The following is a 25,708-nucleotide window of genomic DNA, read 5'->3' as shown; positions in this document are numbered from 1 at the left end:
AGCAAAAGGTGACAAGAACTTTACTTGCTTTGATTGAATGTATATTCCTTTTTATAATTTCCTATCTACGCCTGACGACATTATGATTTTTTTATTTCTACATTTCATCATTTAATTAGTCTGTTCCCTGTAAATCTTTTAGTGATGCTTTTGCATATTTTCCATATCTGTTTATTCCTATGTGTAAGCGTCTGTTAATAAGATTTAACTTTTTTATGCAAATCCAAGGTGCTGCTGCTCCGCAAAGTCACGCAGTATTAATAGGTAACCGTGAGTGGATGAGGCGCAATGGCTTACACATTTCTAATGATGTTGATGAGGCTATGGCTAGTCATGAGATGAAGGGACAGACTGCTATACTGGCAGCAATAGATGGTAAAGTATTTTTTGTCAACTCTTCTATAAAAGCTATAAATTTACTTTTTGTACTGTATGTCCATTGCAGTTCATAACTTTGGTATAAAATTATTTTAAATACTTGGTTTTACCCCACGAAGGGCTAGATTACAAGTCGAGAAGGGACACGATAACCAATGTCATGACCACGCTAACTTGTGAGTGTAAGGGGTAAAAAAAAAGTGATTCTTTATGTGTATCTGTGCGTGTGTGTGTTTCTGTGTATCTGTGTGTTTCTGTGTATGTGGGTGTGTTTCTGTGTGTGTGTTTCTTTATGTATGTGTGAGTGTTTCTGTTTGAGTGAGTGTTTTTGTGTGCCTGTATGTCTTTTTTGTATGATTGTAATTATTTTTCCAGTTTTAGCAAGCTTGTAAAAGTCAGAAACTCAAGAACACATTGCTGTGTTCAATCTCTGTTGAAAATGTTTGTGTAAATGTCATTAAGTATAGCTATCAGTATACATAACCTTGTGCTCAGTGGTCTCTGTATCTTTTCTGCCACAGGGGCACTATGTGGTATGATCGCCATCGCCGACACAGTGAAGCCAGAAGCAGCTCTAGCTGTGCACACTCTCAAATCAATGGGTATAGATGTTGTATTGCTTACAGGTGACAATAGGAAAACTGCCAAAGCAATTGCCACCCAGGTAGGTTTCCCAAATTTAAAGATAAGACATTAAAGCAAACATGCTGTATATATCAATGCAGGGTCAAATTTACACCTGTCCATGACCATGTGGTATCAAAACCAGCCTGTGTTTTTTTCAGTGTAAACCTAGTTTTGCTTATACATTACTTGACATGATTTGCAAGGGTGGATTGCAACTAATTGGACAAATCTCTGACTGCAGCTATCCCCAGGCAGCTGTCTAATGACAATTATAATTATACGTATTATATGATAGGACAATTTTTTTTAGATAAGGGAGCCATCTCAATGCCCAAATTATTCTAAATTTTATACAATGAGAATCAGAAAATAAAAATGTAATGCGATACAGGAATTCTGTTCTGCATTCAAAGCAACTTGTGTCCCCTGCTCTTGTGAAGGGATGGACTTTTATAAATATACATAGTGAACAATTTAAAATATTGTATTCCTAAATTATAGAAATCAATTCAGAAACGCTTTAGTTTTCCTAGATACTTTTATTGTGGTGTTCTGAGAATTTCGTAACTCTTTGGATATCAGAGATCCCAACAAAACATTGCATCCTTCTCTGACATCCAGGGGGTTCATGATTACCTTTGAAACGCTAGTACCACACTGGCACATCTAATGAAGTGTCACTCTGTGAAACGTTGCTGGATGTTAGATTCACGTTAGATTTTTCACAAACTTTTCACAATTATACTTACACAAAAAGTATGTTTTTGCTGTGTATTCCGACTTAACACAATATAATAAATTATATATAATTATTTTGATTCCATACAAACCACCATAAAATGTAATATGCTATAAGGTATTGTGCCATCTCTGTATTATTTCTTGCAGGTGGGTATAACAAAGGTTTTTGCAGAAGTCCTTCCATCTCATAAAGTTGCTAAAGTCCAGGCTCTTCAGAGTGAAGGAAAGAAGGTTGCCATGGTTGGCGATGGAGTCAATGACTCCCCTGCACTTGCCAGAGCAGACATTGGAGTTGCCATTGGCACAGGGACAGATGTGGCCATTGAAGCAGCAGATATTGTCCTTATTAGAGTATGCTCTTTTGAAAACCATATACTTTATTTTTTATATTAAATTATACAAAGCTACTTAGAAATATTCTGGTATTATTAGATCTGAAACTCACTTATATAAAGAGTTAGTGTAAGAGCAATAAATGAATATCAAAATATCATAATGGGTGCATAATACAGTTGGCTTAGTGGTTCCATTGTAAGTGTAACTGATTGCTTGGGATTGATCTTTATTAATAGTATAAGAGAGGGAAGAATATGATTTTAACATAACAAATTTGTATTATATAAGCATGAGCACTCACAGAAATGTTTCCAGGTTAGGAGGGTTAATATTGCTCACATAATAGTATCACTATGTGCAGCAGAAGTTGCTAGTTGTGTATTTTAAAAATGCCCACATTAAAAAAATGATATATTTGATATTAATATGAAGAATGAAATCCCACAATTTTCCTTTTCCACCCTCTAGAAGCACATGCATACAAGTCTACATCTCATTTTAGAGAAACAAACACCTAGATTACGAGTTTTGCGTTTGTTTTTTTAACACTGAAAAAATGGCAATTTGAGCGGTAAAACAGCAATGCAGCCATTACGAGTCTTGTCGGTATAGCTGTACTGCAAGCCTTTTAGCCTGTAACGCAACGTCAATCCCGTACTAAAAAAAAAATACGTTTTTGTGTGGGATTTCCATAGCGCTGGTATTACAAGTTTTGCAGTGAGGCTAAAAAGATTGCGTTACACCCTATACCGACACGATCCGTTTCGCAATCTGAGACCAGTAGTTATGAGTTTTACGCAACAAAACTGTTACACAAAACTCATAACTAAAGTGTTACAAAGTACAATAACACCCATAAACTACCTATTAACCCCTAAACTGAGGCCCTCCCGCATCGCAAACACTATTTTAAAGTTATTAACCCCTAATCTGCTGCTCCCAACATCGCCGCCACTAATAAAATGTATTAACCCCTATTCTACGGCTCCCGACATTCAAATCAGCCAATAGAATTTCAGTAGCTCTCATCCTATTGATTTTAACAGCCAATAGGATTTCAGTAGCTCGCATCCTATTGGCTGATTTGAATTTCCAAAATCAAATCAGCCAATAGGAATGCAAGGGACACCATTTTGAAAAGGCTCTCTTGCATTGAAGATTCAGTATACGGCGGCGACCGTATGAAGAGGATGCTCCGCGCCAGATGTCTTCAGGATGGAGCCGCACAACGCTGCCGGGATGAAGATATGAGGCGCCGCCTGGATGGATGAAGACCTCGCCACTTGGATGAAGACTTCGCTGCCTGGATGAGGATGGATGTCCAGACTTCAAAAACTGTAAGTGGATCGTCTGGGGTTAGTGTTAGGTTTTTTTAAACTTTTTTTTTTTTTTTAGATTAGGGTTTTGGGCATTCTTAAAAGAGCTAAATGCCTTTTTAAGGGCAATGAAAAAGAGCTGAATGCCCATACAAATGCCCTTTTCGTGGGCAATGGGTAGCTTAGGTTTTGTTAAAGTTAGGTTTTTTATTTTGGTGGGTTGGTTGGGTGGTGGGTTTTACTGTTGGGGGGTCTTTGTATTTTTTTACAGGTAAAAGAGCTGATTTCTTTAGGGCAATGCCCTACAAAAGGCCCTTTTAAGGGCTATTGGTAGTTTATTGTAGGCTAGGGTTTTTTTATTTTGGGGGGGCTTTTTATTTTGATAGGGCTATTAAATTAGGTGTAATTGTTTTTATTTTGGATAATTTTGTTTGTTATTTTTCGTAATTTAGTGTTTGTTATTTTTTTGTACCTAAGTATTTTTTTATTTTTTGTAATTTAGTATTTATTATTTTTTGTAATTGTAGATTTATTTTTTTAGTAGGGTTTGGTTTTTTTTAATGTGTAATTTAATTATTTTAATTTGTAGTTATTTTGATTTTAGTATAATAGTAATGTTAGTTTAATTTATAGTTTAAATTTAGTTTTTTTTAATTTCCCAGGTAAGTTTTTATTTATTTTAAGATAGGGATCTTGTAGTCTTAAAGTGAATGTAAATTTTGATGCTAAAGTGCCCGGTTTTTAAGAATTCGATTAAAAACAGGGGCACTTTAATTCATCAAAATTTACATTTCACTCCTGTTGTGAAAAAAAACTTACCTTTTAAACTTGACAGCAGCTCCAGCTTCCTCCGGTCGTCGCAAGCCATTTCTGATGTCAGAAATGATGGATAGGTCATCCTCCAATCACGGCTTCCCCCCCGGGGGAATCAGTGTATGATTCAACGCCGTGATTGGAGGAAGCCGGATTCCTCATTTTAGACCCAGGGAGACGGGTGGAGGAAGCTGGAGCTGCTGTCAAGAATTTTAAAGGTAAGTTTGAAATGGAAATTTTGATGAATTAAAGTGCCGCTGTTTTTAATCGAATTTTTAAAAACCGGGCACTTTAGCATCAACATTTACATTCACTTTAATTTAAAGTTAGGGTTTTTTTAGGTTTAGGGGTTAATAGTTTAATTTAGTTTTTTTGCGATGTGGGGGGCTGTTGGTTTAGGGGTTAATAGGTTTATTTAGTGGAAGTGATGTGGGAGGCCAGAGATTTAGGGGTTAATAACTTTATTTAGTAGCGGCGCTGTCGGGGAGCGGTGGAATAGGGGTTAATATCTTTATTATAGTGTGGGCGATGTTGGGTACGGGGGAATAGGGGTTAATAACTTTATTATAGTGGCAGCGATATCGGGAGCGGCAGATTAGGGGTTAATAGATTTATTTCGGTGACGGCGATGTTGGGAGCGGAAGATTATGGGTTAATAAGTTTATGTAGGTGTCGACGATGTCGGGGGCAGCAGATTAGGGGTGTTTAGACGTGGGGTTTATAAGCAACTTTTTTTCCCCCAAGACATCAATGGGGTTGCGTTACGGACCTTTTAATTCCGCGATCGCAGATGTTAGGTTTTTTTCTAACACTTTCTCCCTATTGATGTCTATGGGGAAAGCGTGCACAAGCACGTCAAAGCAGCGCTTGTATTTTGTGCGGTATGGAGCTCATCGCAACCATATCGCACGCACAAGGCGGCTTTTTCTATACTCGTAATGGCAGCGCTATGGAGGGTGAACTTTTGTTGCGTTTGTTTCGCACCCTCTATAGCGCAAAACTTGTAATCTAGGTGATAGTTTGCAAACCATTTAGCCAGCGTTTAGTGATCTTTAAAATTAGCTCAGAACTCGATTAATTACATTTTCAATTTATTCTAACATTTACTTGTTTGTGTCACATTTTTATTCATAAAGACATATCTAGCTTTTTTCTAATCTAGTAAAATATTAAAGAAGCTTATAAAATGCATAATCCCTTCAGTGACTTGTCATAATCTGTTCATATATCTGTAATAAATCATTTCCTCAGTGACTTCCTCTGTATGATCTAATCAGTGAGAATTAAAATTAGCTACTAGATGAGCTAATGAGATAAGAAAATACTGACTCTATGAACAATATGGATTTGTGAATGTAAAAATACATTTCCTTTGTTCTCACAGAATGATCTGCTAGATGTGGTTGCCAGTATCCATCTATCAAAAAGGACAGTAAGAAGAATACGTATAAACTTTGTATTTGCATTAATATATAATTTGGTTGGCGTGCCCATAGCTGCAGGTAAGTGTTTGCATAGTGTTTCATTTATATTGAGTAGCCATGTTAGCTCAGTACTTGACATGTCAAAATGTGTGTTGCAGCATGTGGTTATACCTTTTCTCTCATACGCTTGTAAAATCATATTCAGTACCGGTATGTATAAAGCCTTTGTCCTCTGAAGTAGGTACAATCCCCTCCCAGAGATCTGAACAGCCTCAACCTCCATATACTGTATCATTCCTCTTCCTGTTTGAGTTAGTTAAGTCTCTACCTATTTCAGTAGGGAAGACAGACCTGAAGTTCTGCTTTAGTTGAGCAGTTGGTTATTTTCAAAAGATTATCCCTCTTGATATAGCATGTTATCTACTGCACTGGTCTATAAGCCAATTGATTGGTTGATGAGGAACCCAACCTTTGACATTGCATGCAGCCCCACATACAGGAACCTCCATGCACGGAAGAGGATATCCCTGGAGTTGAGTTCAGTGCATTTTATGAATTATGACTGACTGTATGAGGGTACCTATACTAGATAGCCTCATGTATGCAGTGTGGTTCTGAAAGAGCAAACAGGATAGTATTAGTGACTCTTCAGCTTGGTGCGTCTATGTTTTTGTGACTACTGTAGTAATTGCTTTCCAGATGGTCAATACAGGACTGAGACAACTGAAAATGATATTGTTTATTTATTTTTGAGACCTATTTGCAGGTAATAGGTTGGCATACTTCCATTTTCCTTGTTTATGTGGGGGTTAAAATTAGAGTTGTCAGTTTGAAATGAATTTTCCATTACTACCCTCTGCTGCATCCCCTGAACCCAACTAAACAGTAAAATGGATATTGCCAAATTGGTCCCACTGAAAATGTTCCTTTTAATAGACTGAGATACCTTTTATTGGACCAACAAAATCAAGGTTTTGTATTTCATAAGCTTTCAAGACCTCACAGGTCTCTTCTTCAGAAACAAACTTGGTACCTCCATACATGCTCTTGCACCAATCAGCTTCTTTAAAGGAAATTAATCATTCTGTATCTCCAATACTAACTAATCTCTTCAACCTCTAACCATCATCTTTTCATTCTCCAGTGATCCAAATTTTCACCTTTACAATTATTGGAAAATAGTGTACAACCGTCTACCCTATGTTTTTGTCACTTATCTCTTTACCACCCCATCATCTTGTTAAAGGGACATGCCACCCACATTTTTTCTTTTATGATTTAGAAAGAAAATGCAATGTTAAACATATTTCTAATTTACTTATATTATCTAATTTGTTTGATTATCTTGATATTCTTTGATGCAAAGCATATCTAGATATGCTCACTAGCTGATGATTGGTTGCTGCACATAGAAGCATCATGTGATTGGCTCACCATGTACATTGCTTTTTATTCAAATAAGGATATTTAAAAAATGAAGCAAATAAATTATGGAAGTAAATTGTAATTTTGTTTACATTTATGGGGCCCGATCCGATAAAAATCGTCGCCCGCAAAAGCTGGCGACGCCAATATTTGCGCTGGTTTGGTATCCTATATACGGCGTAACCTAGAAGTTACGCCCGTATATTTCTGCCGTCGCCCGTAGTTTTTTGGGCCATAGGCAGGTATACCAAACCAGTGCAGTTTGGTATCCAATATACAGCGTAAGGACTTACGTGGCGAAAATGGAGAAATCTTACTCCATTTTCACCTCGCCACAAAAAGCAGCCGTAAGAAGCCTTACGCTGACTATTGGAGCCCCGTAACTCCCTAAACTGCCTGCTAAATAAAACCTAACACCTAACGCATGCGCAATGTCTATCTACCTGTCAACCGCGATCCCCCGCCGCAATCCCTAATAAAGTATTTAACCCCTAAACCGCCGCTCCCGGACCCCGCCGCCATCTACATAAACTAACCCCCTACTGTGAGCCCCTAAAACCTACACCATCTAACTGATCTATCCCCTAATGTGAACCCCTAAAACCGCCGCCATCTACCTTATCTATCCCCTAATGTGAACCCCTTACACCGCCGCCATCTACCTTATCTATCCCCTAATCTGACCCCTTACACCGCCGCCACCTATATAAAAATTATTAACCCCTAATCTAATCCCCCTATACCGCCGCCAGCTATATTAATATTATTAACCCCTAATCTATTATCCCTAAAGTAATAAGCTCTATTACCAGCCCTTAAAAGGGCCTTTTGCGGGGCTTTGCCCCAAAGTAAACAGCTCTTTTGCCCTATAACCTGCCCTCCCTACACCGCCACCACCTATATTAATAGTATTAACCCCTAATGTAAGCCCCTTACACCGCCGCCATCTATATTAAAATTATTAACCCCTAATTTAATCTACCTACCCCGCCGCCAGCTATATTATCTATATTAACCCTAAGTATATTATAGTTAATATAGTTATTACATTATATATATTAACCCTAATTATATTAGGGTTAATATAGTTACTATAGTATTTATATTAACTCTATCTAACCCTAACACCCCTAACTAAATTCTTATTAAATAAATCTAATTCATATTATAAACTAAAATATTCCTATTTAAATCTAAATACTTACCTATAAAATAAACCCTAAGATAGCTACAATATAATTAATAATTAAATTGTAGCTATGTTAGGGTTTATATTTATTTTACAGGTAAATTGTTAATTATTTTAACTAGGTATAATAGCTATTAAATAGTTATTAACTATTTAATAGCTACCTAGTTTAAATAATTACACAATTACCTGTAAAATAAATCCTAACCTAAGTTACAAATACACCTACACTATCAATAAATTAAATAAACTACAAATATCTATCTAAAAATACAATTAAATAAACTAAACTAAATTACAAAAAAAAACAAACACTAAATTACAAAAAAAAAAAGATTACAGCAATTTTAAGCTAATTACACCTATTCTAAGCCCCCTAATAAAATAATAAAGCCCCCCAAAATAAAAAACTCCCTACCCTATTCTAAATTATAAAATACCCAGCTCTGTACCAGCCCTTAAAAGGGCTTTTTGCGGGGTATTTACCCCAAGTTAACAGCTCTTTTGCCTGTAAAAAAAAAGAACACAACACCCCCCCCCCCCCCCAACATTACAACCCACCACCCACATACCCCTATTCTAAACCCACCCAAACCCCCCTTAAAAAAACCTAACACTACCCCCCTGAAGATCTCCCTACCTTGTCTTCACCCAACCGGGCCGAACTCCTCATCCGATCCGGGCGATGTCTTTATCCAAGCGGCAAAGAAGAAGTCTTCATCCCGGCGATGTCTTTATCCAAGCGGCAAAGAAGAAGTCTTCATCCCGGCGATGTCTTTATCCAAGCGGCAGCAAAGTCTTCTTCCATCCGGCGGCATCTTCCATCAAGCGGCATCTTCAATCTTCTTTCTTCGCTCCTCCGACGCGGAGCATCCATCCCGGCCGACGACTGAACGACGAATGAGGTACCTTTAAATGACGTCATCCAAGATGGCGTCCGTCGAATTCCGTTTGGCTGATAGGATTCTATCAGCTAATCGGAATTAAGGTAGAAAAATCTGATTGGCTGATTGAATCAGCCAATCAGATTCAAGTTCAATCCGATTGGCTGATTGGTTCAGCCAATCGGATTGAACTTGCCGGCGCCTACAAAACCTGACTAAAGTATGAAATCACCCGCACTGTCTAACACGCCTCCCAAACATAGCCCGACACGTCTAACCCTCTATCCGCTATCCCCCCTCACTATCCTAACAATAAAATATGTATTAACCCCTAAACCGCCGCTCCCAGACCCCGCCACCACCTAATAAAGTTATTAACCCCTAAACCGCCGCTCCCAGACCCAGCCGCCAGCTATATTAAATCTATAACCCCCTAAAGTGAGCCCCTAACACCGCCGCCATCTACCTTACCTACCCCCTAAAGTGAGCCCCTACCCCGCCGCCATCTATTTTAAAATTATTAACCCCTAATTTAATCCCCCTACCCCGCCGCCATCTATATTAAATTATTTAACCCCTAATCTAATCCCCCTACCCCGCCGCCAGCTATATTAAATTAATTAACCCCTAATCTAATCCCCCTACCCCGCCGCCAGCTATATTAACTATATTAACCCTAATTATATTAGGGTTAATATAGTTAATATAATTATTATATTATATAGATTAACTATATTAATCCTAATTATATTAGGGTTAATATAGTTAATATCGTTATTATATTATATATATATTAAGTATAATAACCCTATCTAACTCTGGAAAATATACAAAAGTTTAGGGAGAAGAATCATTTTAACAGCATTGATTCTGCCCACCCACAATATGGGCTTGTTACTCCAGGAGTGCTGGAGCATCCTCTTCATATACAATGAAGAGGATGGATTTCTATTTGTGAATCTCCACCACATAGGCCCCTATAGGGTGAGGTGGTATGTACTGAATTACTCGTGTGAGGACACACTCATAAAAGTATACGGTAGGAGCTGCAACCGCCCACTTATGGTAACCACCAACGATACAGTAGATGTTATAGTTCACTGATATATTGTAATAAAAAATCTGGAAGTATCCTCTTTATATATAGAAGTATCCTCTTTATATATCTATTTGTGAATCTCCACCACATAGGCCCCTATAGGGTGCTGTGGTATGTACTTAATTACTCATGTGAGGACACACCACACTCATAAAAGTATACGGTAGGAGCTGCAACCGCCCACTTATGGTAACCACCAATGATACAGTAGATGTTGTAGTTCACTGATATATTGTAATAAAAAATCTGGAAGTATCCTCTTTATATATAGATATTATCAATGGAATTGTTATTGGTAATAACAACCTGTGGTTAGAGGTGTAATCTCCTACTCAAATTGTTTATCCCTATTGAGCCATTATAGTGCATTGATAGAGGTCACTAAGATAGTAAATAGAAAATATCCTATTAATACGTTGTTTCAGTTTGTAAATTTCTCTTGTAAGATGTATCGAGTCCACGGATTCATCCATACTTGTGGGATATTCTCCTTCCCTACAGGAAGTGGCAAAGAGAGCACCCACAGCAGAGCTGTCTATATAGCTCCTCCCTTAGCTCCGCCCCCCAGTCATTCTCTTTGCCTGCTTAACTGCTAGGAAGGGTAAAGTGAGTGTGGTGACAAAAATGTTAGTTTTTATTTTCTCAAGCAAAAGTTTGTTATTTTAAATGGTACCGGTGTGTACTATTTACTCTCTGGCAGAAAAGGGATGAAGATTTCTGCAAGGAGGATGATGATCTTAGCACTTTGTAACTAAGATCCACTGCTGTTCTCACAAGGGCTGAAGAGTACAGGAAAACTTCAGTTGGGGGAACAGTTTGCAGGCTAAACTGCATTAAGGTATGTTCAGTCTATTTTTTTCTAGACAGACTGTTATTTCTAGAAAAGGCTGGCAATATCCCCATGAGGGAAAGGTAAGCTGTATTCAGTAAAAGAGGAATCCAAGCTTGCATAAAGGGCTCATAGTTACTGGTGACACTAATAGGAAAAAACGTTTTGGTTTAATTACAAATATGTTTTTTGAGGGACTTTAAGGGGTCTTTGTGGCTTGTTTAAGGGTTATTAACCCACATGGCTAGTTTAAGAAACACTCTGTGGTGTTTCTTTTAGGCCCCATAACATCGAGTGAGGTGGGAGGGGCCTGCACAGTTTATTTACCTCAGAAGCATCCAGCTACTTCTCCAGAGATTCCTGCTGTATTTGAGGGCTGTAAAGAGGTTTTTTTCCCCACAAATCTTTCTTAAAGGGCAGGTAGGCGCCACAGCAGAGCTGTGGCAAGGTGCTGAACGTTATTTTACTGGTTTTGAAGTTTTTTCAATCCGGTTTTTACATTAAGGGGTTAATTGTTTATTTGCATAGTGGTGCAAAGTTACTAAGGCTTTATGATGCTACTGTCAAAATTTCGTTGTGTTTACTGCTTTTTTACACTGTTTTGCAGAGTTTGTGCAGCTTTTTTTCTCTTAAAGGCACAGTACCGTTTTTGTTTAAAGTGTTATTTACTTTGATTAAAGTGTTTTCCAAGCTTGTTTGTTTCATTACTAGCCTGTTTAACATGTCTGACACCAAGGAAAATACTTGTTCTATGTGTTTAGAAGCCATTGTGGAACCCCCTCTTAGACTGTGTCCCACTTGCACTGATATGTCTATAAATTATAAAGAGCATATTTTAGCACTTAAAAATATTGCAATAGATGATTCTCAGTTAGAAGGAAATGAGGGTTTAGCATCTAGCTCTCCCCAAGTGTCACAACCAGTAACGCCCGCACAAGTGACGCCAAGTACCTCTAATGCGTCGAATTCGTTTACTTTACAAGACATGGCCATAGTTATGAATAAAACCCTCACAGAGGTTTTCTCTAAACTGCCTGGTTTACAAGGAAAGCGTGACAGCTCTGGGTTAAGAACAAATGCTGAGCCGTCTGACGCTTTAGTAGCCGTATCCGATATACCCTCACAATGTTCTGAAGTAGGGGTAAGGGATTTTTTATCTGAGGGAGAGATTTCTGATTCAGAAAAGACGCTCCCTCAGACAGATTCTGATATGACGGCCTTTAAATTTAAGCTTGAACACCTCCGCTTATTGCTCAAGGAGGTATTAGCTACTCTAGACGATTGTGACCCTATAGTGGTCCCAGAGAAATTGTGTAAAATGGACAGATACTTAGAGGTTCCTGTTTACACTGATGTTTTTCCAGTCCCTAAGAGGATTGTGACTATTGTTACTAAGGAGTGGGATAGACCAGGTATTCCGTTCACTCCCCCTCCTGTTTTTAAGAAAATGTTTCCCATATCTGACATCATACAGGACTTGTGGCAGACTGTTCCTAAGGTGGAGGGAGCTATTTCTACTCTTGCTAAGCGTACAACTATACCTATCGAAGACAGTTGTGCTTTCAAAGATCCTATGGATAAAAAATTAGAGGGTCTCCTAAAGAAAATTTTTGTTCATCAAGGTTTTCTTCTCCAACCTATTGCATGAATTGTTCCTGTAACTACTGCAGCTGCTTTCTGGTCTGAGGCTCTAGAAGAGGCTCTCCAGGTGGAGACTCCATTAGAGGATATTATGGATAGAATTAAGGCCCTTAAGTTGGCTAATTCTTTCATTACAGATGCCGCTTTTCAAATGGCTAAATTAGCGGCAAAGAATTCAGGTTTTGTCATTTTAGCACGCAGAACGTTATGGCTTAAGTCCTGGTCTGCTGATGTGTCATCAAAATCTAAGTTGTTGAACATCCCTTTCAAAGGAAAGACCCTATTCGGGCCTGCACTGAAAGAAATTATTTCAGACATCACTGGAGGGAAAGGCCATGCCCTCCCTCAGGATAAAACAAATAAGATGAGGACCAAACAAAATAATTTTCATTCCTTTCGGAACTTCAAAGGTCCCGCTTCAGCTTCCCCTGCAGCAAAGCAAGAGGGGAATTCTGTCCAATCCAAGTCAGTCTGGAGACCTAACCAGACTTGGAACAAAGGTAAACAGACCAAGAAGCCTGCTGCTGCCTCTAAGACAGCATGAAGGGGTAGCCCCTGATACGGGACTGGATCTACTAGGGGGCAGACTCTCTCTCTTCGCTCAGGCTTGGGCAAGAGATGTTCACGATTCCTGGGCTTTAGAAATTGTGTCCCAAGGATATCTTCTGGACTTCAAAGACTCCCCCCCAAGGGGGAGATTTCACATTTCTCAATTGTCTGCAAACCAGACAAAGAGAGAGGCGTTCTTACGCTGTGTAGAAGACCTACATACCATGGGAGTGATCCACCCAGTTCCAAGAGCGGAACAAGGGTTAGGTTTTTACTCCAACCTGTTTGTGGTTCCCAAAAAAGAGGGAACTTTCAGACCGATCTTGGATCTCAAAATTCTAAACAAATTCCTCAGAGTACCATCTTTCAAGATGGAGACTATTCAGACTATTCTTCCTCTGATCCAGGAGGGTCAATATATGACTACCGTGGATTTAAAGGATGCGTATCTACACATCCCTATTCACAGAGATCATCATCAATTCCTCAGATTCGCCTTTCTGGACAGGCATTACCAGTTTGTGGCCCTTCCTTTCGGGTTGGCCTCAGCTCCCAGAATTTTCACAAAGGTGCTAGGGTCCCTTTTGGCGGTTCTAAGACCGCGGGGTATAGCAGTGGCGCCTTATCTAGACGACATCTTAATTCAGGCGTCGACTTTCCAGCTAGCCAAGTCTCACACGGACATCGTGTTGGCTTTTCTGAGATCTCACTGATGGAAGGTGAACATAAAAAAGAATTCTCTCGTCCCTCTCACAAAAGTTTCCTTCCGAGGGACTCTGATAGACTCGGTAGAAATGAAAATATTTCTGACGGAGGTCAGAAAATCAAAACTTTTAATCACTTGCCGAGCTCTTCATTCCATTCCTCGGCCATCAGTGGCTCAGTGTATGGAGGTAATCGGACTCATGGTAGCGGCAATGGACATAGTTCCTTATGCCCACCCACACCTCAGACCACTGCAACTATACATGCTCAAACAGTGGAATGGGGATTATACAGATTTATCTCCTCAACTGTATCTGGACCAAGAGACTAGAGATTCTCTTCTCTGGTGGTTGTCTCAGGACCACCGGTCTCAGGGAATGTGTTTCCGCAGGCCAGAGTGGCTCATAGTAACGACAGATGCCAGCCTGCTAGGCTGGGGTGCAGTCTGGAAATCCCTGAAAGCACAGGGCTTATGGTCTCGGGAGGAATCTCTCCTCCCGATAAACATTCTAGAACTGAGAGCGATATTCAATGCGCTTCATGCATGGCCTCAGCTAGCTGCGGCCAAATTAATCAGATTTCAGTCAAACAACATCACGACTGTAGCCTATATCAATCATCAAGGAGGAACACGGAGTTCTCTAGCGATGATGGAGGTAACCAAAATAATCTGATGGGCAGAGGATCACTCTTGCCATCTCTCAGCAATCCATATCCCAGGGGTAGAGAACTGGGAGGCGGATTTCCTAAGTCGTCAAACTTTTCATTCGGGGGAGTGGGAGCTCCATCCGGAGGTATTTGCCCAGCTGATTCAGCTATGGGGCACACCAGAATTGGATCTGATGGCGTCCCGACAGAACGCCAAACTTCCTTGTTACGGGTCCAGGTCCCGGGATCCCCAGGCGGTACTGATAGATGCTCTAGCAGTGCCCTGGTCCTTCAATCTGGCTTATGTATTTCCACTGTTTCCTCTCCTCCCACGTCTGGTTGCCAGAATCAAGCAGGAGAGAGCTTTGGTGATTCTGATAGCGCCTGCGTGGCCACGCAGGACTTGGTATGCAGACTTGGTGGACATGTCATCTGTTCCACCGTGGACTCTGCCAATGAGGCAGGACCTTCTAATCCAAGGTCCATTCAAGCATCCAAATCTAATTTCTCTGCGTCTGACTGCTTGGAGATTGAACGCCTGATTCTATCAAAGCGTGGTTTCTCTGAGTCGGTCATTGATACCCTGATTCAGGCTAGAAAGCCTGTCACCAGGAAAATCTATCATAAGATTTGGCGCAGATATCTTTGTTGGTGTGAATCCAAGGGTTACTCATGGAGTAAGATTAGGATTCCTAGAATTTTGTCCTTTCTCCAAGAAGTATTGGAGAAGGGATTATCAGCTAGTTCCTTAAAAGGACAAATATCTGCTTTGTCTATTCTTTTACACAAACGTTCAAGCGTTTAGTCAGGCCTTGGTCAGGATCAAGCCTGTATTTAAACCTGTTGCTCCACCATGGAGCCTAAACTTGGTTCTTAATGTTCTTCAAGGGGTTCCGTTTGAACCTATGCATTCCATAAATATTAAGCTTCTATCTTGGAAAGTTTTGTTTTTAGTAGCTATCTCTTCGGCTCGAAGAGTTTCTGAGTTATCTGCTTTACAGTGTGACTCACCTTACCTTGTTTTCCATGCAGATAAGGTGGTTTTGCGTACCAAACCTGGGTTTCTTCCTAAGGTTGTTTCTAATAGGAATATCAATCAGGAGATTGTTGTTCCTTCTCTGTGTCCTAATCCTTCATCAAAGAAGGAATGTCTGTTGCACAATCTTGATGTGGTTCGTGCTTTAAAGTTCTACTTACAAGCAACTAAAGATTTCCGTCAAACATCTTCATTGTTTGTTGTTTATTCTGGTAAACGAAGAGGTCAAAAGGCTACGGCTACCTCTCTTTACTTTTGGCTGAAAAGCATCATCCGTTTGGCTTATGAGACTGCTGGCCAGCAGCCTCCTGAAAGAATTACTGCTCATTCTACTAGAGCAGTGGCTTCCACATGGGCTTTTAAAAATGAGGCTTCTGTTGAACAGATTTGTAAGGCGGCGACTTGGTCTTCGCTTCATACTTTTTCCAAATTTTCCAAATTCGATACTTTTGCTTCTTCGGAGGCTATTTTTGGGAGAAAGGTTTTACAAGCAGTGGTGCCTTCCGTTTAGGGTACCTGTCTTGTCCCTCCCTTCATCCGTGTCCTAAAGCTTTGGTATTGGTATCCCACAAGTATGGATGAATCCGTGCACTCGATACATCTTACAAGAGAAAACAGAATTTATGCTTACCTGATAAATTTCTTTCTCTTGTGATGTATCGAGTCCACGGATTCATCCATACTTGTGGGATATTCTCCTTCCCTACAGGAAGTGGCAAAGAGAGCACCCACAGCAGAGCTGTCTATATAGCTCCTCCCTTAGCTCCGCCCCCAGTCATTCGACCGAAGGCTAGGAAGAAAAAGGAGAAACTATAGGGTCCACGGCCCGCCCTGTCTGTTTAAGACAGGTAGTATATTTTTAATTAAAAACTTCAGTCACCACTGCACCCTATAGTTTCTCCTTTTTCTTCCTAGCCTTCGGTCGAATGACTGGGGGCAGAGCTAAGGGAGGAGCTATATAGACTGCTCTGCTGTGGGTGCTCTCTTTGCCACTTCCTGTAGGGAAGGAGAATATCCCACAAGTATGGATGAATCCGTGGACTCGATACATCACAAGAGAAAGAAATTTATCAGGTAAGCATAAATTCTGTTTTTATCTCAATAGTAGCAAACCGCGATTACAACTGTAATCGCCCACTTGTATTATACACTATTATTTTGCTGTAATAGTTTACTGCTCAATTGCACTATAGCGATAATAATAGATAGTTATTGTACTGATACATAATTACTGTAGTACAATTGGCATTATTTAGTAATAAACTAGCTGTTACATGTGCTATGTTTTTGGTAATCTTATCACAGGGCTTAGATTTATATGCCGTAATCTATAATAGATTAAGGTCCATATTAGTGTGGAGTCAATACCCCATGTAGATAGCCCAGAAGCCTAAATAAATGGCTAAGTAGCAACTCAGACTGCTATTAACTGCCGTTATACTAGTCTAGAAATGATTTAAATCAAAGGGTCCCATAAGCCCTCTCCTGGGGCATATATGTGCAGACACCAATCAGCAGATAGCTCCCAATACCAAGAGAACCAAGCAAATTAGATCATTTTAAAAAAACTGTTAATCCAGACATTAAATTAACATTTCAACAATAACACACTTATCTAAAACCATTTTAATCCTTTCAGGTCTTATGTCGGAATATATCCGACAAAGGATTTTACCGCATGCGACATTTCCCATTTTGAATTTCACAGCTAAATAGCGCCATCTAGCCATCTAGCCATCTAGCGGTATTTTGCTGAGAAATTCAAAAGTATGGCGTGAAAATTAAATCTAATCTGCCGGCTGCAGGTTTAATTTAATTTATAGGACCGGAAAGGGGGTTTAATGTTCCTTTTGATCAAATAGTGTGGTCAACTGAATTAAGTTCTAGGACGGATAGAGAATGTGACCAATTAAAAATATTTTAATAGCTATAATCACAATAGCCACACGCAAGTAAATATTGATTAGTGTAAAATTGGCAGTTTTCTACATCTATCAGAAATATCATCCATATTATCGTTATTGCAAACTTTCTGTTGATAACTGAAATTAAAATGTCTTTCTCTTCTTTCCTTACATATACAAGGCGTGTTCTTTCCATTGGGATTAGTGCTACAGCCGTGGATGGGTTCAGCTGCAATGGCAGCTTCTTCAGTTTCTGTGGTTTTGTCATCGCTGCAACTAAAATGGTACGTTCTGTGTATCTTTTGGGACATATGAGAAAAATATATAATGCACAGGGGGTACGTATAATGACATGTGAGGTTGGTCATTGTGTCACTGGAAATCACACAGCAGTCTTGTAATCTACTCTTCAGTGGTCAGCAAATTAAGATCTGCTGATAGATACAAATCTTTCGAGTACACTCGTTACAATGGATAAATTATTTTTTTCCATAAGAAAATTGGTAAAAAAAAAAAGTCACATATTCAAAACAATCTCTTATTTTGTTACCAATGGACAGGTTTTCTAGCACTCTTAAGTGCAGATAGTTCCAGTGAACTTACTAAGTAATCCTATATTATAAAGGCCAGGTATGTTTGTCCGATGCAGTCATGTGCAGTAGACCACAAGCGAGAGATAGCTTCAGGAAGCTCCAGTACTCTCAGCTGTTAAGTTACAGCCGAGAACTGGAGTTCCTGAAGCTCTAGGTATCTGCTGCATATGGAGCCAGAGCGCGATCGGTGCTCTGCCTCCATATGAGGGCAGATGCCTGATTGTTACAGACGGTGATACTGTGTCTTTTACCGTCTGTAACGATCTGCTGGTGCTGGTGGGAGGTGTGGGCGGGTGGCTGGTGGGCGGCTCAGCAGCAGAGGGGGGAGGGAGTGGGAGGGCCCTACACTACAGAAATTATTTTTTTAAAGGAACAGGGAGGGAAGGGGCAGCTACACTAAAGAAAAGGTGTTTGGGGGTGCGGAGGTGGTACTAAATAGCGATCGCAGGAGGGGGGGAGGTAGTGGGACCACTACACTACAGAAAAAAAGGGGGTTTATAGATGCCAGTACCTAAGATGACAGCACTAGTTAGAGGGGGGGTTAGAGAGCTGTTTGAGGGGGGATCAGGGAGGTTGGAGGTTAAGGGGAATCCTACACTGCAGAAAAATAAAGAGATTGAGGGATGGGGATAGAGGGATAGGGGGATAGAGATAGATGGATAGGGATAGAGGAATAGGGATGGATGGGTAGGGGGATAGAGATAGAGGGATAGGGATATCCAGGAATCCAGGAGTCTTCTATTACATCATATCTGAAGTGCAGTAGCTGTTTTGGATATTTTGCTACATTGTTTGATGTGTGGACGGGTACACCCCTTCCTTTTGCCAGCTCTGTATGGTGCCTGCACTGAACAAGTATAAGTCTGGGAGGTGTTCAGGGCACTCTGACTATTGGTTTGTGTGAATACTGCATCAAAGCTGCCCTGTCAACTCCTTGCACTTCTTCTTTGTTACAAAGTGCAATGAGCTCTCTGCTCCATCTAGTCACCCAGCACTCTCTGCCTCTTATTTTGCGGCACATATCATGGGGCAAATGAAAGGTTAAAAACAAGGAGGTTAAATGTCCCTTTTAAGTCTTCTGAGAACAATAAAACCATTCCCTGTATAAAGATAAAATTCCATTAAAAAGGTGACATCTGATAACTCTTATTTATGTATGTAGTTGATATGTGCCTTCAGATACTTTGTTAGTATCCAAATCCAGAAGGAGGAGGCTGCTCGCGTTATTCGGCTCTTTTCGGAGCTTCATGTATATTTTCCACAAAAATATTAGCGGTGTTTCTATTATTAACATTTATAGTTACAGTAAGTGCCCAATACATAAAATCTCAAACATGAAACAAGAACCTATTGGTAATACAATAAAAACAACAACTTGGGAAACTCACTTGAAACATGGTTAATGTAAATATTTGTAAATGTAAAATATTGCTAAGTCTGTTTTGTGTCCTTTGAGACCTTGCAAATACAAATGAGAGGCTGACTGCCACTATTCTGGGGTGTTTTTGGGAAATGGTCAGGATTTTTAACCTATACTTCCACCAAGCATGGGGAATTCATTATCTCTATCTCGTCTTGTGGTCATATCTCATTATTTCATAGCTGATATAGTTGTCTGATTTATTTTTTTTAGAACTTTATTTAGCTTATTTGAGTTAAGACAAGTTCATCACAGAGTTAACAAAACAAAGAAATTCAGTTTGTATAAGACAATAATACATTGGGTTCGAAATGACAAACATTTTGTTAATACTCTGATTATGCTCCAATACCTAAATATTGGATTTTTTTTTTTCTTTTACTTTTTTTAAAGTGAATGTAAATTTTGATGCTAAAGTGCCTGGTTTTAAAAAATTTGATTTAAAACGGGCACTTTAATTCATCAAAATTTACATTTCACTCCTGTTGTGAAAAAAAACTTACCTTTTAAACTTGACAGCTGCTCCAGCTTCCTCCGGTCGTCGCAAGCCATTTCTGATGTCAGAAATGATGGCTAGGTCATCCTCCAATCACAGCTTCCTCCCGGGGGAATCAGTGTCTGATTCAACGCTGTGATTGGAGGAAGCCGGATTCCTCATTTTAGACCCAGGAAGATGATTTGCGACGGGTGGAGGAAGCTGGAGCTGCTGTCAAGAGTAAAAGATAAGTTGTTTGATGAATTAAAGTGCCCCTGTTTTTAATCGAATTTTTAAAAACCGGGCACTTTAGCATCAAAATTTACATTCACTTTAAGTTTTTTTTGTGTGCAGATGTGGACTGTTTTATTGAGGGTGTTTTTTTCTCAATTTAATGAATTTGTTTTATAAGGTTTTGACAGTATTTTGCTGATGCTGGTATTTTTCACAGCTCGTTCTCTGAGAGGTGAAAAGATATTTGCTGCTCCATTAATTATAATGGAGATCCAATCACAACTCACGGATAAGGAGAGGGTACAAATCTCTTTGAATTGCAAAACTTTCAAAGTTGAGATCTTGTGGGGGATTTATTTTCTAGGTCAAAATTTGAAGTCTGTAATATAAATAATTTTAATATTATATTTTAATATACAGAAAATTCCACTTGGCTATAATAAGTAGCTGGAATTATTTGAGAAACCATGCTCTGATAAGTTTTCCTGTGTGGCCATTACAGACTGCACATTTTATCTAAAATAAAGTTTTATTTTGCAACATCTATCAGTGTTGTAGAATGATAGATATTGCCAAATAAAAAATTCTGCCTTGAAAAAAATAATAATCAGAGACCAGATAACCATAGAGTGGATAGCTTTATAACATATTCTACACATTACACTTTAAAATAAATAAAAATGAGATATTTTGTGCTGATTGTCTTTGATTGTTAAACAGTTATAGACAATGATGATACTATTATTATTATTATCAGGTATTTGTAGAGCGCCAACAGGTTCCGCAGCGCTAGACTATGTAAATATTAATGTTCTTTTGATAGTTTGTTTGTATAGCTTATATTACATTTATGTGATAATGGATGTGGAATTGATGTGAAAGAGTTAACCCATGTAGGCGGAGCTTGATAGGCTTGCCTATAAAAGGGTGTATACTGGCATGACTAAGGGTATCACACCCGAAACATTGTCTTGTATTTTCATCTTGGAGATGCAATAAAGACCTCTATTTGAGGAGATTTTGGTGAGTGCTGCTGTCTATTTGAACTGTTGATATATCATGTGAGGAGTGGTACAGAGACTCTGACATTGTCACACTGTGCTGAACTATATTGAAATATTCACTTTTAAATGAAGCACATAAAGAGCTGGAATTCCTTTTAGTGTACTATCACTAAATTTAATTTTTTTCTTACTATATAGTTTGCTTTTTATTTGTATTTATTTATTCATTCATTCATTTATTTATGTTTAGCTACACCAAGCCAGACTCTGAAAAATATGAATCCCGAGCCCAGGGTTGCATGAAGCCTCTAACCCCATCACAGATAAGCGTCCATATTGGTATGGATGATAGGAGACGGGATATAGAGATGGCTACTTGGGACCAGATCAGCTACAACAGCCAGGTGTCTTCGACGTCTCTGTCATCAGCCAAGCAGATATGGCACAACGGATTTGCAAAAGAAAGTCAAGATAAACTGTCACTGCTAATTAATGAAACAGATGAGGACCAGTACATGTGAATATTTACACTGAAGAGATATATGATCATGGTGTGAAATGACCAGAACAGAGATTCGTTTGTATAATAAAGCACTGCACTTTTTTCTCTCATAGCAGCCCGTTTACCATTAAATAGTATTTTTCAGTATTGTACACTTAGGTAAAGAATTTTGTGTCCTGCAGTCTGGAGCAGATTTTCTCATTAGATATTCTGTTATTAGTCATTTTATTATCCTGTAACCGTAGTATGTAGTCAGCAATAGCTTTGAAATTATGAAAGAACCGCAATTACAAATGTTAAAATGTTATTTTTTAAAAAATATTTCTGTGGAAAATGTTAGGCAAAAGCTTTTTAATTGAAACCACAGGAAATTCATGATTACCAACTACCAATACAGTTGTATTAATGCTGAGTATATGATATGGATCAAGCCTTCATAAGCCTTATAAGAAAAAGTTGGTTTATTCAGCACAGAAGTATCTATTGAAAAAAAACAATATACTTTAACATACTTCGATGGCCCTACACTTGAATGGAGTATAGAAAACATTTTACAATGTCTCTTAAAATTTTAATCAAAACATACAGCAGGATGGTTAATCATTTTATTTTATTTTTTCTCATGCCCTTATACCAAAACTATAAGACTTTTTGTAATTTAGATACTGCTACTAACTGTGAGTAATGACTCTCCACTTAATACCTGCAAAATGACTGAAAGCCAATACAAAGGTTCCATAGACTTGGTGTCATTTTGTAACGTTTAACCACATGATCTATATGTGCGTGTACTGATTTTGAGGAAATGTTAGCTTGTTTATGAAGGGAGGCAAATGCTGCAATGCAACATTAGGGCTTAATTTATTTAAAACTCTGGGTCATATTCTCAAAAGCTCTTCAGCTTGGAGTGAAATTATAGTGCAGATTTATAGTTCACTTAATTCTCTAAGAAAAAGGGTGGAACCTTCAAGTCCCAGAGAGATGACAGCTGCCTCTCATAGAAAGTGATGGGATGGAGAATCTGACTTGTGAGAGAGGGGATAACAGGAGAGCACCGGTCACTGATATAAATTCTCATTTGTGGAGGTTAAATACACAGCATTAAAGGGTCACTAGTCTTTAAATTACATGCTTTAATGAATTAGAGCCTGTCATTTTTCCAACTATAATGGCCCTTTAAATGTAATACATTTTAAAGGACTTAGAGCTAGATTACAAGTGGAGTGCTATTTATCGCTCCCACTCGAGCGTAAACTTTGCTCCACTAAGGCTTTTTGCACACATCAGGAACCACGAATTTTACAAGTAAAAAATGTTCACTCGAGAGCTAACCTGATTCATGCAAAAAGCCAAAGCTCGAATATCACAACCCTGTTAATGTATTCCTCCATAGGGAGAGATCTAATATGCACCGGATGCTGCTTTCTCTGCGTGAAGTTTCCGGCTTGCCGGAAACAGAAGTTAAGAAGCAGCGGTCATTTGGTCAATTGGCCGCGAATGTGTAGGGGGGCGGCATTGCACAAGCATTTCACAAGATGTCGGGCTGTAGTGAATCATGTCCGCCCAACATATGATAAATTGACCCCACAAACTTCAATGGAGCATGAAAAGTGGAAAAAAGTTGCGCAAACCCGATTCCGTTTAACCAAAGTGCACTTGCCACGACATGAAATATTAATATTTTACATTCAAATGTTCTATTTATTCATAAATACATACATATTTCTATATATATATATATATATATATATATATATATATATGATTTTATATATCTGTTTTTATTTGCTAAATTAACTTTTTATTGCAATTTTTTAGAAAAATAATTTTTTATTAGATAGTGTTATTATAAGAGTAACTTTTAGTCGAGCGTAACATTTAACCAGAGCTCTAAGGTCGCACTATCCCGACACGCGTTAAATTAAATTGCGATCTAGCGAATGCGTTTACTTTCAACTTAACTCGTGCTACTTCCAACGCGTGCAAAGAGCTGTGATAAATCCCTTATTGCTTGCGTGCAACAGTTATTAACACTGATCATTATCTAGTCAAAATAATATAAAATACTAACCACAAAGTGTAAATGCAACAAAAGCTCTCATTTCATGCAGTTCTGTATTTTTATTGAACATATCTCTGCATCACATCCAGAAAAGCAGGGAACGCCTTTAGAGATACGGCAAATTCTGCCTGTCTAGAATGTTGTGAGGGTCTCTCAGTGCAGGAGGGTCATTTTGAGAATTTTATCTGAGCATAGAGCTTAAGAGAATTGGGCCCTTTGTTTTCATACTTCTTTGTACAAAGAGGAGGAAAATAAATTGGAAAGAAATTAGACTGTGGGAGCAACGTATAGCACTTAAGAGATATATCTAGATCTCACCAGTTACAGATTTTAAAAAAAAATATTGTAAAATTGTCTTGCTGTTAAAATTCTCTTTTTAATGTAGAAACAACAGGAATGGATATTACATGTAAAGGTATATGTTTATAAATTTGTGTAGTAACTAAGCAATTTTGACAATAGAAGTAGACGTTGCTTGTTCTATCTGAATCATAGAAGTTTAATTCTGATTTTACTATCCCTTTAAACAGATAATTCATTATGGTCTATCTAGACTACAAGTGGAGCGCAAAAATGCTAGGGCTATTATGTGCTAATATTGCTGAAGTTAAATCAATGGCACTTTTATTTTTGTGCTTACATTACCAATTGAAAGTATTTTATTATCACTCAAGACAAAGAGGCCTATTTATCAAAGGTCTGTCGGACCTGATCCGAGGTCCGACAGACCTCGCTGAATGCGGAGAGCAATACGCTCTCTGTATTCTGCATTGCACCAGCAGCTCTTGTGAGCTGCTGGTGCAACGCCGCCCCCTTCAGATTCGCGGCCAATCGGCCGCCAGCAGGGGGTGTCAATCAACCCGATCGTACTCAATCGGGTTGAATTGTGGCGATCTCTGTCTGCCTCATCAGAGCAGGCGGACAGGTTATGACCGCTGCTCCATAACCTGCGTTTCTGAAGACTCGCCAGAAACACGGGCCCTCAAGCTCCACTCGGAGCTTGATAAATGGGCCTTAAAGGGGTAGGTTTAAAAAGTGCCGGGTGGACATGATTCGCTGTAGCGAATCATGTCCGCCCGACATATGCTGTCGGCATTTAACATTACGACCGCTGCTTCTTAACTTACATTTCAGGCAAGCCTGAAACATCGGGCGTGGAAAGCAGCATCCGCTGCTTATTAAAGCTAAGTCTAGAGTGCACTAACATCTGGATGTTGGTACCGCAGGTGCTTTAAACCCCTCACATTATATATACTATGGTGATGAATTGAAATATAAGGTAAAAACAATGCACACATAAATACACACATATACATACTCTTCTTTATACATACACATATATACACTTTTATATATTCACATACATTTATACATACACACATTTATATACACAGTTATACATATACACATACATATATACTGTACATACACACATACATATACACCTTTATGCATAAACACATACATATACACAGTTATACATACACACATACATATATACTGTACATACATATACACAGTTATACATACACACATACATATATACTGTACATACACACATACATATACACAGTTATACATACACACATACTGTACATACACACATACATATACACAGTTATACATACACACATACATATATACTGTACATACACACATACATATACACCTTTATGCATAAACACATACATATACACAGTTATACATACACACATACATATATACTGTACATACATATACACAGTTATACATACACACATACATATATACTGTACATACACACATACATATACACAGTTATACATACACACATACTGTACATACACACATACATATACACAGTTATACATACACACATAGATATACACCTTTAT

At 38.7% G+C, this 25,708-nt stretch overlaps 1 protein-coding gene across 1 annotated transcript in view; it reads left to right on the top strand.

Moving 5' to 3' along the window:
* The window catches only part of ATP7B (ATPase copper transporting beta), a 164,344-nt gene extending 140,874 nt beyond the window's left edge, over positions 1-23,470 (top strand). The window contains exons 16-21 of the mRNA XM_053708381.1: positions 229-375; positions 900-1,042; positions 1,894-2,097; positions 5,596-5,713; positions 17,726-17,828; positions 21,521-23,470. Coding sequence (XP_053564356.1) covers positions 229-375; positions 900-1,042; positions 1,894-2,097; positions 5,596-5,713; positions 17,726-17,828; positions 21,521-21,791 — 986 coding nt within the window. The 3' untranslated portion in view covers positions 21,792-23,470. The remainder of the gene's footprint in view (positions 1-228; positions 376-899; positions 1,043-1,893; positions 2,098-5,595; positions 5,714-17,725; positions 17,829-21,520) is intronic.
* The last annotated feature ends 2,238 nt before the right edge of the window (positions 23,471-25,708 follow it).

Source organism: Bombina bombina, chromosome 3 (genome assembly GCF_027579735.1).
Source record: "Bombina bombina isolate aBomBom1 chromosome 3, aBomBom1.pri, whole genome shotgun sequence".
Classification (NCBI taxonomy): Eukaryota; Metazoa; Chordata; class Amphibia; order Anura; family Bombinatoridae; genus Bombina; species Bombina bombina.
The sequence above is the reverse complement of the archived record's forward strand: the minus strand, read 5'-3'. Positions and strand labels throughout refer to the sequence as shown.